The sequence below is a fragment of the Python bivittatus genome, unplaced genomic scaffold, assembly GCF_059951505.1.
Source record: "Python bivittatus isolate LINGU-HERP-01145 unplaced genomic scaffold, Pbiv_v1 ctg000210_np1212, whole genome shotgun sequence".
Classification (NCBI taxonomy): Eukaryota; Metazoa; Chordata; class Lepidosauria; order Squamata; family Pythonidae; genus Python; species Python bivittatus.
The window spans coordinates 4,271,334-4,287,182 of NW_028277053.1; the positions used below are offsets into that span (position 1 = coordinate 4,271,334).

The window sequence follows — 15,849 nt, forward strand, 5'->3', positions numbered from 1 at the left end:
GGACGTTGCAGCCAAGAGAACATGATTCCAAAAAGGCTTTTTTGCCCGCAGGAGTTATTACAATTTATGCCTTAAGCCTCAACTGACAGTGAATGAATGTCATGTTTTATAAAAGGGCGGTGGTGGGGGTGGATTGGTATACCTGTATCAGGAGGCTTATTCAGGAGGCTCATTCTCAAGGAGCTTATTCAGAAACTGACTTTCAGAAAGTATTACTAGATACTGGGATTCAAGACGAGCCCCTCAGTGTCCATCATGGAATGGTGAAAAGGGTGCTGCTTTGTGCTGGTCTAGTGATTCTGGCCTTTTGACCTGCCAATGCATCTGAGACACTGAGATGGTAAACCTGAGTCTGGTTGGCATCAGATCGGACCTCAGGTGGGTGCTTTCAGAACATCTCTCCCCAAGCCCTTTTACATAAAGAACTGGTGAGTCTAGGAGATGGCAGATTAGACTTTGCTCTGAATCCTGAGGTGGGTTGGTGGTTTACAATTCCACGGGATTTTTTACATACATACATACATACATACATACATACATGGAAGCATTTATTTAGGGGCTACCATCTGTGGTCATAAATGGTATAACCCAAGCTCAGATCTTGCAGCTCCATTAAACCTAAATGATACTTAACCCTCCATATGGGCAATTTCCTTATTCTTCCAAATCATTTTTTCCTTGACCACCATCTCATTTAAATGAAAAACCAATAACAATTCACATGAACTCAGTGTGGAAACATTCCACATATTTCTGCTGATATTCAGAACATTTTCCTCACAAAGGGGGGGAGCAAAAAATAGCCCCAACTTCAGGATGGATTTCATTATATAGCTGAATCTTTACTGATTTCTTTCTCTGCAAATATCCATCATGACTAAAATGTGTGTTAAGAGTTCGAAAACTGCTCTTGCAATTTGTGGAAAAGTTCACAGGGCAAAATGGATTCCTGGGAGGTTATGGGGGAGTCTTTTCTTTTTGCTTTTCAGAAGTAGGATCCACCTATTAAAGGCATCACATGTGTACCGAGATGAATGGAGCCATGCATAAATACTCCCAAGCATTGCATTATTCTAGGGGCTCTCAAATTGAGGTTGGGGCCCCCCAGGGGGTCACAGGCAACTCAGAGGTGGGCTGCACATTTTTTAAAGCCTTATCAGGCTTGCGCAGGTAGAGTGAGAGAGCCATCAAAGCTCACGCTGGGCTAGCCTTCCCCAGCGTGCCTATGCAGCCTGGTTGTGGGCTTGCCAGGCAAAGCAGAGGCAGGTTTTGGCAGCACTCCTGCTTTGCCTGTGCAGGCAGTACGGGAACGCTTTTCAGCTTCTCCAGAGGCTTTGCTCCTTGCTTTGACTGCGCACGCCCTCAGTGGGCAATTGTGGTCCGACAGAGTAGGAGAAATCCTGTGATACATAGATTAAAATTTAATTACTGAAAGTGGTATATTGATACCTTGCCCATTCCTAACCCTAATGAAAGCATTAGTTTTATTCATTGGGGGTATAAACGCATTTGTCGTTTTAGGCAGTTGCGATTCTGCAAAGTTGGAGAACTCCTGCACCGGTACAGGAGGAGGAAGCAGCGTTCCCTGGTGGATCATGCTCACGTTTCCTAACCTCCCAGTTGATCCAGGCCAAAGGGCCTGGAGGCATATCTGATTTAAAACCGGTGTTGGTCTGTGCTCTTTAAGCATCTATTAACTCGTTATTATTATGCAAATGAGCCATACTAATTTATGCATGGTTAGATTATGCAGATGCCTCACCACTGTGGTTATTGAATAATAGGAAGTGATTTGATCTCCTCCTTGTGCTTAGAAACACTTTTTAAAAAAACCTAATTCTGTGGACGAAGGTTTAGCAGATCAATCCATGCTTGTCCTCAATTTGCCGCTATTGGGTGTGTGGTTCTATTTAAACAGGCAATGCTCTGCTATAGAGACATTGTGTAGCACTGTCATTCACCAGTCCTACACCGTACACTGGTTCTGTCAGGCCTGATCCGAAAGCGCATGGTGGCAGAGTAAGAATATATTGCTGTGCATGTTACCAGGCTACATAGACACTTATCATAGTGACCAGCAAAGGTGGAAAAAGCTAGGGAGGTAGCAGGATCTTCCAAAGCATGCTGAACAGCAGTGGGTGCATGTCAACAAGTGAGCAGCGTCTCTCAACGTGGCAAAATCAATAGGTGCAAAAGAGAAACTAGGACTAAGAGACTTTCCGTTGTCCTGGCAGCCCTGAAGAACTCCCCCCCTCCCCACCAGTCTTCTTGACCCTTCTTATAACAATGGGAATTAGTTACCCTCGGCTTGATAAGCATCAGGGACCTCAGCCTAGACGAGATTGCACATACAACCACGTAGATGTTTTAGTCCCAAGACAGGCTTCAGACATTTGCCTTCAGGGTCACTGGGAACCACTGGAATATCTGATTCACTGGCAGAGATCAGGGGCTGAGGTTGCCCCCCTGGCCCTGTTGCCGCCCTGAAGGTAGCCTAATCCAGGCGCACGTTGCCCAACCACCACAGAATTCTTAGAGAGTGAACGACTCCTTGCCACTCTGTTTTCAAGCCAGCATGGATATTGCTCTGCCACTCACAGTGTCCTGCAGTGCATGGGAGTGAACCAAGGGACAGGAGACACTCAGGCTGGGAGTGAAAGGCCCAGCTGAGCTCAGACGCGTTCGGGCAGGACGCTGCAGCAACATCAGGGGTCTCAGCAAGCTGGATGGGATTGGAACTTAGGGACAGGTACCCATGACATGAATGCAACAACTTCTGTTTTATTGTAGAAATGCAAAGAAGCCATTGTGGAAGAATTCGAGCAACTGCTGTGTCAAGTGTGGGTTCTCTTTGTACTGCCATCAGTGCTCAAATTCCTCCACCCCTTCCTCTTGCCTGCTTTGTGGAAAAGGCTAGAAGTGAATCTCTTTGGGGCAGGAAGAACCGTTTCCATCTGTTCTTTGTTTTGGTATCAGCCAGATACGCTACCAGGCTGTTTGCTTTTCACCATGTGAGAACTCGTTCAGGGCAGAGGGAAAAAGCCTCCGGTGCACAGGGAGAACTCCCAGTGGCTTTTACAGGAACTTGCAGAAAAGCTGTCCTTAAAAATACTGGGTATACTTATGTATAATGTGCTCCAGGTTCCTAGGCATGAAAGACAAGATGTCAAAATGTTTATATCAGGGTGCTGTTTCTGATGATGGTGAATTTTATTGTACTTTTTCATTTGCAGTTTATTTGCAATTGTCAGTTGGCATTTAAAACATTTAAATATTGTGATAATTAGACTAAAGACTGCTCCCACCAGGTGTTTTTACAAGCAAACTCCACAGTTTGCTAAATCCAGCAAATTCCTGATATGCGTGATGCTTTTGTTAACCTATAACTGTGACTGTTGTCACACATTCGTTGGTAAGAGTGAAAAAAAAGTTCTGAAAATATGACAGTTTTAGTCATTCTAAATTCTTTACAAAGAAATGCCAGACTGGAAATATTGTTTTTTCTGGAGAACAGATTTAGAAGAATACTTCTATCCTGACAGAGATGTAAACATGTTCTGTAAGTTGAGTGAAACATTTAAGCATTTTAGCATATTTTAATTAATTAATTAATATTTATCTATTTTAATTAATGCTCATTCTGTTTTTACTGTAAGCCACCCAGAGTCACTCCGCAGTGAGATGGGCGGTGGCAAATTCAAAAGATAAATAAGCACCTGTGCCGTGGAATCATCTTTTTGAAACTCGTTTCACTTTTCTGCTCTGTCCCTGAAACTCTGGCTGTGCATTTGGGCTGCGCTGTGGTTTTGACACCATTTTCTGCTTCTAACATGGAGAGAGCTATATGGGGTCATGGAGGATTCTTCCAAGGACCGTCGCGTCTCGCAAGCGTCAGGCCTCGGAGAAACCTGCAGGAAATAATGATTGCGTATTTTCTTTACAGAGATTCCAGTTGCCTTGATTAAATCAAAAGGTAGCAAAGGGCAGTGCCATGTCTTACAGTCAGGAAATTTCATGAAATTGTTAAGAATTGCCCCTGCTGGTGCTTAAACTGCTCCCTGTTAAGGCAGGGTGAATCCCGCCAGCCGCATTCAGAGGAGACGGCGCTTCTTGGCTGCCGGGAGAGGGTGAGAAATGTGTTTAAGTGATTTCTTCTGAATGTGGCTAAAGCCCCTTCCCCCTGTTTTTGGATACACTTGCAGATCTTTGTTAATAAATTACATCAAATGATTTGAAGTTTGGAAGGAAGGATGCTTTGCCCCCTCCTTCTTTAAAAAAAATCTGAGTAAATAGTGCCCCTGGTATTGTAAAGCTTTGAATGTTTTCACACCCCATTAATTTATTACTTCTCCTTCATCTTTAAATTTCATTTTTCCCGTAAAAAAAAAAATTCCAGCTCCCTGCTGCTTGTGAGATTTCCATCTTGTTGTTAATTTTCTCTGCTCCATATGGAGCACCAGACATTTCACCTGGAGGCTGTACTAGATTTTCCTGTAGTGATCGCACTTCCGGAGGGCAGAACTGTCATTTCGGGTTCCTTGTGCATCTGTCTGTGCCAGCCTTTCTTCCACTGGCACAAGAGAGTGTGAATAACAAATTGGGTGCACCTGAGATTTGGATGATTAGTTGGGTGGCTGGGTGGGTGGCTGGTGGATCTCTGCAGCCTGCAAGTAGATTTTATCCAAGGTTGAGAAAATCGCACCTTCCACTTAGGCTTGCTTTGTGGAGGCCAACCTGAATACAGGAAGCACTGAGAAGGGGGGGGAGAGAGAGAGAGAGAGAGAGAGAAGTAAATATTTCATCCTGCCTTGTCATTGATTAGAATAGAGCCTTTAATTTCATCTCACCCCATGTTGCGATTAATTTGCATTCTTTGTCAGAAGTTAATGGAGTTTTTTATGGTTCAGTCTGAAATCCTTGAAGACATCAGTGAGTTGATCTGATGTTTATACAACCGCCAGCGGAAATTTTTTTGCTTTTGATTGATGGCAAGCTTGGTGTTTATTCCAAACAGCTTTTAAAGCTGTTTTTAAGAATTATTTGAATAAAATGCAAGCAAGATATTGTTATAATGAGCAAGATTATCTGTTAAAAATCTGTTTCAAATAAGGAGCGTGATAAGTAGAAGAGGGGAGGGAGGGAAGAAGCCCCCCCCAAAAAAGAAGTGCCAAAGGCAGACGCCTGTTCAAACAACCATCAAGCGAGCCTTGAAATGCCTGATTACAAATCTGCGAAGGTGAGACCGATGGAGGTAGCATTGTGTGTGCTCTCCCTTCCAGAAGGGCAACTTTTGCGGCCAAGCGTTCTCCTTTTTAATCGTGGCCAATAAAGTTGTGGAATTTGCAAACGTGGCCATTTCCCATCTCTTCTGCCAGCCTTTTTCCGCCTGGCTGTTGCCAACGGTTTGATGAAGTGTTGCTGTCTTGTTCCTAACTCAAAGGGACAAGACGGTTAGGCCGGTTAGCTCAACAAAATGATGACATATCGCTTTGCTGCGGATAGAGGCAGCACCCGGCGCAATGGAAACAAAAGTGAGTAATAGTGTTCAGGAACACAATGCCTCATTTAGGTTGATTTTATGAAGGGAGATCACAATCCAAAACGTTATTAACTGAGAGGAGCTCGGTTTCTGATTCAGAGCCCACCATGGATTTCGACATGACGTTCAAAGGTGGAAGAGAGGATCTTCATGCACAAATATGCTCTGCGCAGGCAGCTCTTGCTGGGGAGGGAGACAGTGGTCCAGATCGTACCTTCACAAAGATGGATGCTCCTGGAGATGAAGCAACTTTCTCCCTCCTCGTCCTCTGAGTTGCACTGTCACCGCATGGCCCTCAAAACGGGCATTATTCAGCAATCCTTCCTACATTAGAAATTCACAATATTAGTAAATAATTTAATATTATATTAATATTAACCAGGTAATAAATCCACAGTCCAAAGTGCAAAGAGATGATTGTGAATTTCTTATTTTACCCTGGAAATGCATCATAAAGAACTACAATCCAACTTTTCTTGTTCCAGGGAGCTTCTTGGTCATTCTGGTCAGTGTGATTTCATTTGAGTCTCCAGGACTTTCTCTTCAGTTAAAAAGATTATAAACTGACTTTCTACACAACAACCCCAACAGAATCCTAATTCAATCACAGAGCAAGGTGAAATGGTACATATTTAGTGCCCCTTTGAGGGTCTGTAATAATGATGTTGTCATCTTTCCCATAATATTTGTATTCCTTCATTGAGTTAGATCATTTTATCTCAAATGATCTCAAGGTGGTGTACGAAGATCACTAAGAATAAAAACGAAATACACTACGGCTACCTTGCAAAGCTGAACTGCACAAATGTTGCAACTGTATGAAATGGAGAGCGTGATGCAGAGAACAGAACAGGCACTAGGAATGAGATCCCCAAGTATGCGTATTGAGAAGGTTAAACATAATTCAACCGGCATTAAAAGTACAGTTAAACATTAACTTGTTTAAGGATTATTTTAGAATATCTGTGCCACTGAAAAAGTTTAACCTGATACCGAAAGGCCCAACCCACCCAGAATCAGCGTTCCACCGCGGAGGCATCTCCTCCTCTGAAGTCCCTCCTCTGGCTCCCGAATAAAGAGCTTTTTTCCACAGAAGGAATGGAGCTGCCTTCTGATCTTGGAGCAAGGACCTCCACCTGCACAGGCCTTTAAAGATCACCTCCATACCCTCAGTTGCTCCCAACAGTGAGAAGACAGCCAACATAATACTTTCAAATGTAAAGGAAAAATGGCTTTCGTAAGACCGACCAGCTAGAATTTTCACCGCTGCTTCCTGGGTGAATCAGAGGTCCCAATCCCTTTTCAAGGGCAGCTCCAGCTATGACATTTTACATTAATTCTGCCTGGGGGGGAGGGTACAGCTGACAAACCAGGCAAAACTGGCCAAAGGTTTTTGGGGGCCTGAAAAGACAAGCTGCACCCCTGCTTTTCAGGGGGGATACAAAACCCCAAATTCCCATTGAAATGGCTCCAGGGAGTAGGGGGAAATGGTGTCTCCAGTGTGGGCAAACAGTATCCCTGAGAAGACCTCCCAGGGCATTGCCCGGCATGCTCATGCAGAGCCTAAGTTTTCCAATCGGTGGCATTTTCAGGAGCAGGCAGAGTGCGGGCAGGCCCTGACCCTGGAAGGATGAGCTTGGGCGGGGAAGCACTTCCAGATGTGCTGAACGCCTCTAGGCTGGGGTGAGGGTCTGCCCAGCAATCCTGAGGGAAAGGAGCCGGCAGGAAGCAGGAATTCAAGGGGTGGAGAAGTAACTTGTAAACAACGCCCATAGTGACCCGCAGCATTTTATAATCTTGCCCTTCTTCCTGTTGCAATACCAAACATTTTGCAAATACCTCTCGATTATTAATTCAAAAGCCATTTTTTCCATTCAGAGGAGAAAAAAATATTTTGTTTCAGCAATTCCTCCCTCATTATGATTCCTGTTAGTGCAATTGAATTGTGGGTCAAAGAACTCTTCATCCAAGGACTTCCATTTAAAAGCAATTCATTTATTTGCGGCATCTTAAAGGGCTGAATAATTGGCTGGTTTTAATTGAAGCTGTTGCTCCTGCTCCTTGATATTAGCAAGCTCCAAGGTTCTTTTTCTTGTGTGTAATCCATAATATTGACCAAGTTTGGCCTCTTTTCATTTTGATGTAAGAGCCACTTGTCAAAGGAAGAGAGAAAGGACACATAATTTTGTTTAACTAGAAAAGCTGCTTTACTGATATTTCCCTTTTTCAATTGATAGAAGTATCATTTAAACATTTATTTTGTAGAATAATTGAAGAGCAGCAACAGCCAGTTTTAAAATAAGAGCAAAATCTGTTGTCATTTAACATATAACTGTTCAGAACCATTTAAAAGACATTAAACATTGTTCACATGTTGATGCCAAAATAATGCTGCTTTCCATGGTGAATTATAAGAAAAGAAGAGCTATATTTTATTAGTCTTCACAGAAAATAGTGAGAATAATCCATTATTTGCTGTTTCAATATTCAAAAAAATAACCTGAAGTTAATTTTATAGCAGTTTTTCTCACTCTATGTGCAGAACACCCACAAATACATAGGTTTTCTTGAACTGATATCTTATGTTCTTACCAAAATATAATGTTCAGCATAGAACATTGTTTTCATATTTAAGAATGAATTATGCTGCTCTCTCCCATTATGTAGGAATCGCTTACATAAATTTTCTGTGAGTCAGTGGAATGGTTGCAGATATAATTAATTGTAGATCTTACCTTTTCAGTAATGTCATAGTAGAAAATGCATAATGCCGTTTTCCTTTTGGGTAGCATGGGCTACCCAAATGGACTGAAACCCAAGGTGTCTTTTCCCACTTTTTCTGCCAGGGTGTACCAACAGAGCTCAACCACTTCACAGACAGTGGAAAAAATGACTGCTTTGTGGAATAATTCTGAATGCCATGTTCAGAACAAGGCATTTGAAGGGTTATCTTCTTGTTTCCAAAATGTTTTGGAAGAGCCCTTCCCATATTTTTAGGTGTATTTCCATAACCAGGTGGCTGAAGTTTTGCAAGCTCAAAAAAAAGAAAGAAATATGATAAGAAGTAAGCTTGAACTGGAATTAAAAATATCACAAAACTCAGTTCAAAAAGAAACAGATCATAAAGATTCCAAGTGTTAAGAGAGCATCATTTACCATTTTGTCCTCACAGAAGTACATCAAGAGTATGAGATCTGTATGTTGGTGTGAAAAAAGAGCAAGTGTTGCTTTGATCCAAAAATGGATTATTTATAGGAGTGATGTATCATGTTAATATAATACAAGAAAGGCAGTTTTATTTTTGAAATTCAGAGCTTGAGAAGAACATGTTGCAAAGATGTTTTCAGTGTGGCTGTGCACTTTAGGTTAGTTTACTTCATTTTCACTTTTTGTTTTATGATCTGCTAATCTGGCATACTAGCAGATTTATTAGTATGGAACAGTTGCTGTAACTTTCTTTAAGGAAAGTTCCAGGACCGGTGCTAGTGCCAAATATTAAGGAAGGAGATGAAAAAGGTTGGGCTGTTTCCTAAGCTACAGAACAAAGGATTCTTTTAGAGCAAGGTTTCTCAACCGTGGCAACTTTAAGAAGTGTGGACTTCCACTCCCAGAATTCCCCAGCCAGCATATCTTAAAGTTGCCACGGTTGAGAAACCCCTGTTTTAGAGTGGCTTGACTAAAGAAAATAGGTTTTTTTCCTTGGTCATTCAAGGAAGAATAATAGAGGAAGAAATTAAGAACTAGAACTGGATGCAAGTCAAACATACTTTTTTTTCAAAAAGTAAAACAATGAGTTAACTATTACATGAAACCTCTTGCATTTTTAATCAGTTTTCCCATCCAGCCTTCCTTCTGGATACAAACATGAATGTGTCTTATTAAGCATTCCAGGGAATGTACGGAATATACCGTTCCCTCCTTTTATCAAGCCTCGTTCTATAGAATATTCATACACTGAGTCTGTGCAATGTTCTCCCAGAGTTAAAAACCGGGGTAGCACTAATAATAGTAATGGATTATAATAATGACATATTCATAGAGAAGCTTGAAAGTTTTTTGAGTATCTCGTATGCGTTATACTAATAATCGCGGCAAGAATTATTTTAAGGCTGCCGGGTGAGTTTGTGTGTGGCTCAGTCTTAATCCCATCAGATGGGACCGAGGGGAGACAGACTGAGCCTAAGACCGGAACAGGCACAAGAAGACTTCCAGAAATGCACGGTAAAGAACTGCCAAAGGCTTCCAGAGCTAAAGAATATTCCATCCTAAACTTGTTATGGTGGCAGAAAGAGGAGAAACCTCCCACCCTGGCATCTTACGCTGAAAATTCTTATAAATCCATTTCCTCAGTACATCCTAAAATCAGATGCTTCATTTGTTGGGCTGGCTGTTTTATTGTTAACTGAAATGTTCCAGTGCTGCAGGCTTGGAAAATGTAAGCAACATTGTGTTACAGTGAAAAATGTGCCTAACAGAAGTAGAATTTGAACACCTTGTCATTGAAGGCTTGGGGGGGGAAAATATACCAGTTAGATTTTTTAGCAGAGTTAACAGATGAAGAGTCAGCACTTGCATACAGCCATCCACTTGGAGCAGTTCACATACATTGCAGTACAGACAACCAACTCTGAGTCTTCCTGTAAGAACAGCATTCACTATTGAATTGAGAAATGAGTAAGTTACTTCATTGCGATCCCAGCAACCTGTCATTTTCAGTAGCAGCATTAAGACAGCACTGGGGGATTCCAAAATGAACCAGTTCCAGTTATGGTAATGCAAAATGTTGAAATTGGTACAATAAATTATTACTGAAATCTGACTGCAAACAGCCTGCTTTCTGTAGATGTCTGATTTTATATGAATGCAAAGCTGTAACACCCAAGAAGGAGTAGACTAGGTTGTGTGTTTCAGTTGAAAGCAAGGTTGCTCTCTGGAATGCGCTCTCCCCCCAGATATTCTGGGGTCTCCTGGCTTGGCATCTGCCAGTGCCCGTCTCTTCATCCAAGCCTTTGCTCCAAGAGTGTCATCGGCTTTCTTTTTCTTTCCTCCCAGTGCTCCACTTGGCAATATATTTTATACTGACTGTTTCAGTTATCCTGATGATATCCTTTTGAGAGGTTTCAGCCCACCTTCTTCAATTATCCGAGCGTCCCTCCTCCTTACTGTAGAAACTGTCCAAAATCTGCTTTTCCCACCCAGGCAGTAGACTGGAAGCAGGAGAAGGACTGATTGCATTCAGATACCTTAAACGGAAGTTGCATTAAGTAAAATAAAGAGGAAAAATGCAAATGCTCATCTTCTTTCTCCTTTAAACCCCCTTAGGTGTCATTTACTGATAAATATTTGATACAGACGGTGAGCAGGGTTATTTTGCCCACAGTTCTGTCAAGGCAGGGTCATAATAGCTCCAGATGTGTTCAGCTGAGAGCCCAGGCTGGGTTCCACTTGCCCTCTGTGCTGCATGCTCTGCCCCCTCCAATCCCCAGTGCAGGAGATGGGTGGGGCTGCTAAGAAACATGTGTGACATTTCCCCCATAGCCACCAGATTAAGCTCGGCTCTACCATCATCGAAACAAGAATGATATAAGGCAGACCTCCCTAACCTGGCCTATCTACAGGTGTTAGGACTGCAATCCCCAGCATTCCTAGCCTCTCTGGAGGACACCTAGACTGGGAAAGGTTGATGGGTTTGAGTCTTTGCTGGGAATCACAGCCGCAAGAGAGACCTTTTTTCCAGAAGCTGTCCTTCTTCCCACTCCCTTGCGGGGGGGATCCAGATTATGGATTTGGGGCTGCGTTCCAGGGTGCTTCACTACCTGGGCAAACTTTTACTAAAAGAGAATGCCTCCAGCAAGTTGGGAAGGAAAGAATCTACGAAGCCAATGGCCAACATACCAGCCATTCATCATTTCTGACATCGCTGAGCTGGGAATATTGAATGGGAAGGGTCAACAGTTGCAAGGAAATTAAAGATGTTTTAGGTTCATGCATTTCGGAGGTATCCCTGGAAAGTTTTAAGTATGTTTTATGACTTCACAATGTTTTGTTATTTAGTTTGGACTTGTTTAAAAAATATTTTTTAGGTAAAGTAAGGCTCCCCTTGGAATGGGACAGACTATAAATTCTAGTAAATAAAGGGATGTAAAGTAGTGTACTATGAAATTGAAAGGACGTATTGATCTGTGCAAAAAGCTGGATGGATTATTGGAAGCTAGAAGCTACGTTCTCCAGGGCAGGCTACCTCCCAGTTTGTTGGCTCATCAGTGACTTCCACCCTCAAAGCCGACTTTCTGCCCATGTTGCTGTACTGCTCTGACTTGTTCAAACCTCAGCTTTGAGCCTTCGAGGTCAATGGGAATATGGGAATTGCCCAAAAGGAAGGCTGCAAATAGACTAGCAGCCCAGTGTGGTTCTCAGCCCAAAAGTTGGTATATGGAAAGTAGCTATGGGATTCAAGGGCATATGGTAAATTGTCAAAAGTAGAGCATAAACTAGTATTCACCAAGTACAGGCAGATAGTTCAGCTACATAATTAAAGTTTTCTTAAAAAGGGGGGGGGGTTATGAGCAGACCCTGGCAGTAATCCAAAATTCTAATTTCTGACTATGATTTAATTTCAATTTTAAATAAATCGGTTTTTAATTTAAAAAGAGTGAGCTTCATAACATTAGCAATGATTGCAACATTAAGCGCAGTGCTCACAATCTAGCAATATAAAACATTATTTATATCTGAATCGTAAACAGCCTTTTGAAATGGATTATGCTTTTTCTCCCTATTCTAATACAACCTGGAGGGTAGTAAAGAGTGTTGTGTGAAATTAACATTCTGCTGACTTTCGCCTATAAATGAGAAGCGAGCTATTAACATTTGTGTATTTTCATTATGTAAATTGTGTTAACACATGCCCACAAATTGCCACCAGCGATACAATAATTTTCTCTCAGTGATCATAATGTGTCCAAGTGAGTCATTTTGATTATGACATGCTAATTACATATTGCCTCCCCTTTTTTTCCCCCTTTTCAGATTCAGAAAAACCAGGGATCTTTAATGGTAAGCTTTATGAGTTTGGGAAAAAAATTCACTTTTCTTTTTCCTGATGGCTGCTTCCTTCGCATGCTTGAATGCCTTGTTTTAAACTTAGCAAATTGCATTTTGCGGAAAAAGCAAACCTTTAACTGCCTGTATTAGATTAGGTACCATTAGAAATAATAGGACATCCTGAGCCACGATGTTTTTATAAGAGTTTGCTGCTGTTGATTAATCTTGCTATATTTTATTGCATTAATGATTTTTTCTTTCCACTCCATGTAAAGATATTGCATATGGCTTAATACTTCTCTCCCCTCCCCCCTTTCCATCACAGCCTCTCCAGTTACTCCAGTGCATTGTTGATGAGGTGAGTCGCCGTCTTATGTGCTTTCACTCCTAAAGTCATTCCTAATGGGCTGGAAAGCTTATATTTTGTTTCCTAATGAAGCACAATGGCCCGGCGTCCTCAACGGCGAGACAAGTTGCCTTGTGCAGCTCTGAGCTGTCGAGCTCTGCTTGGCCTTGTTCTGCTTTGTGCCATTTTCTGACTCTTCCTATTGAATTCTTGGGGAGACAAGGCTGTTTTCAGGGAAATCTCTTCCCTCCCCCTCCCGGAAAAGAGAGGCCGTAGAACCCCCGTGTTAATTGATCACCTCTCCGCCTTGCCAGATGAGGTAATGCACAGAAAGGCAAGCTGTGATTTGGCTTCTGAGTGAGGTATGCTTTGGGTGGGCAAAAAGGGAGCCCTATTAATAGGGGTCAGAGTTGAATTGTAAACAAGAACAGATTGAAAGGTGGCGACTTGTTTTAGTGTTGCCGGGGGAGAAAACTGGGTACCCTGTTGTTGATACGCCTCTTCTCTGAAGTCCAGATCCTTTGCGTTCATTTGATCCCAGTCTGGAGATTTCCTCAAGGAGCTCCCTATCCAAGCTCCAGACGGTGGTGTCTCCTCCAGCACAACAGGCAAATCCACGCCAGCTGTCCTGGGTGACATGGGATGGCGGCAACCACTGCATTTCAGAGAGGGTGCCGTGTTGTCAAAGAGGGATGGCGGAAGGACTTTCTTTCCTTGGTATCAGTGAGCCCCTCTATTTCTCTTTTTACTTTTGGGGAGGTTGCTGCAGGCAGGTGGAAGGCATCAGAGCTCCATCCCTCGGCTGTCTCCTTTCTTCTCCCGGGCAGACCTTTGCCCCATGTTGCTCCAGAATATTCTTTGGTGAGGAAAGTCTCTGCTGGAGAAGGGAAAAAAAAGAGGGGGGGGGACTTGCAGCTCAGGAACCTTGGAAAACCAGTGAATCTGGGAGAAACTAAGTGGGAATTGCAGTGAGCAGGTTGGTGAAGCCACTGGAGCCAAGATGAGTGATCCAGAGGAAAAAACTCAGAGAAGTTGGGTTGTATTTTGAGAGAGTCCATGTCTCAGACATATCCAGATTCTTGAGCAACTTGCAGTCTTCTAACAGAATCCATAATTCTACTGAAACATCCATTTTTGAACCTAGGTTTCTGCTTATTCACATTTCTGCATGGCCACTGCTGAAGGTTGTGAAGTATATTCTACTGCCTTTACATCCCTTTTGTTCTCTCTTTGATTGCTTGTCAAAGTAACATTCTTGTCCACAGCACCTGTGCAGTCCTAAATATGAATCCCATACCTATAGTTGAGCAATGTCCTAACTTAGTTATGGCTTTGGATTCATCTAGTTCTTCAACATCTGGAAGAATGCAGTGACTTTTCAAGGCACTAAGGATTTCTCTAGTGCCTTGATTTCTAAGAATAAAAAAAGTGTCTTAAAATAATCTTTAATATGGAAGCAAAGCATGAACCTGCAGATGCATAATAATTAATCCCATCTCAAATCTAACTTTGTCATAGTAGTTTCTGATTCCAAACAAATTGTGCAGTAGGACATATTGCAACCAACATCTCTCTCCCAACACTCCTTCCTCCAGTCCCTACTGCAGGAAGAGCCACAGAGACTTACCTGGAAACATGATGGATCCAAAATCCTTCCTGAATGAGCTTGTAAAGTTGATGGACAGTGATCATTGTAGACTTAACTATCCCTGCCAAAACTATCTGGCCAAATTTGTCTTAGAACTTCATAATGACCATGACAACCAATCTCATAACAGTATATTGTAGGTAATTTTCTTGACCTGAGCTTGAGGCAAGATTCTGATGTCATATACAGGTTTCTCCTTGTATGTAACAGGCAGAAGAGGAACATTTCCTTCAGGAAAGTGGGAACCTTTTTAAGGTGGTCTGTTTTGGAGACTTGCACGATTTTAAAGTCTCCTGAATGCTATGAAGGATTTTCAGTTGAGAAGCTTTGCTGTTTAGAAACATTCATATCCAATATGATCCTGGATCCAGTAGATACTGGAGTTAATGCAAGCTGTGGGTTAGGTTCAGTTGTTATGACTGGAAGAAGTAGACAAGGCACTTTTAAGGATTCAGTCTGCTACTTGTTCCCATGACCCTTGCTCATCATAGGTAGCGGTGTTTAGCAGGAAAGAATGGATTGGTTGGGTCCAAGGAATAGATAATATTTCTCGCCATACTAGGGTTCACTACAGTTTCTATGTGTGTCCTGCTTCAGAATAATGGGACAGCATGCCATCAATGTTTGGCAATTACATGAAGAACATATCATGGTATGAGGGGAGCCTATTACTATTAGGAAATTCCTCCTAATATCAAACTGTACTTCCCTGTAGTTTCAACTATTTCATTCTACTTCTGTCCTTCAGAGTAACAGAGAACAAACCCACTCCTCTATGTAATAGTCCTTTAGATATCTAAAGACTGCTATCATATCTCCCTCCAGTTTTCTCTTCTACAGGCTAAACATGTCCAGTTTCTTAACTATTCCTCATAGGACTTGGTTTCCTGTGCTATGACCATCTTGGTAGCCCTCCTCTGAATTTGCTCCAGTTTGTCAATGTATTTTGGAGACTGCAGTGCCCATAACGTGACACTACTCCAACTATGGGACTGATTCAGACAGAATATGGTGGGGCAATTAATTCCCATGATCTGGACTCAATGCTCCTCCAGTTAACATTTGCCTTTTTAGGAGTTTCATCACACTATTGACTTACGTTCAGTTTGCGATCTACTAAAACACCCAAATCCTTTTCACATGTACTATTACCAAATCAGATTTCCCATATCCTATACTTGTATCTTTCATTTTTCCTACCAAGACACAGGACTTAAAACATTTCTCACTGTTGAAATTCATCCTCTTTGTGTCATCCCATTATTCAAACTT

General features: G+C 42.1%; 1 protein-coding gene across 4 annotated transcripts in view; it reads left to right on the forward strand.

The window, feature by feature from the left end:
- MAP2K5 (mitogen-activated protein kinase kinase 5) overlaps window positions 1-15,849 on the forward strand; it is a 135,749-nt gene that overhangs the window by 83,569 nt on the left and 36,331 nt on the right. For all 4 annotated transcript variants that reach the window (XR_015795874.1, XR_015795875.1, XM_088139233.1 and 1 more), the window contains exons 18-19: window positions 12,569-12,595; window positions 12,909-12,941. Coding sequence is in view for 2 of the 4 variants with exons in the window: in XM_088139233.1 (XP_087995359.1) it covers window positions 12,569-12,595; window positions 12,909-12,941 (60 nt within the window). In the remaining 2 variants the exon portion in view is untranslated. The remainder of the gene's footprint in view (window positions 1-12,568; window positions 12,596-12,908; window positions 12,942-15,849) is intronic.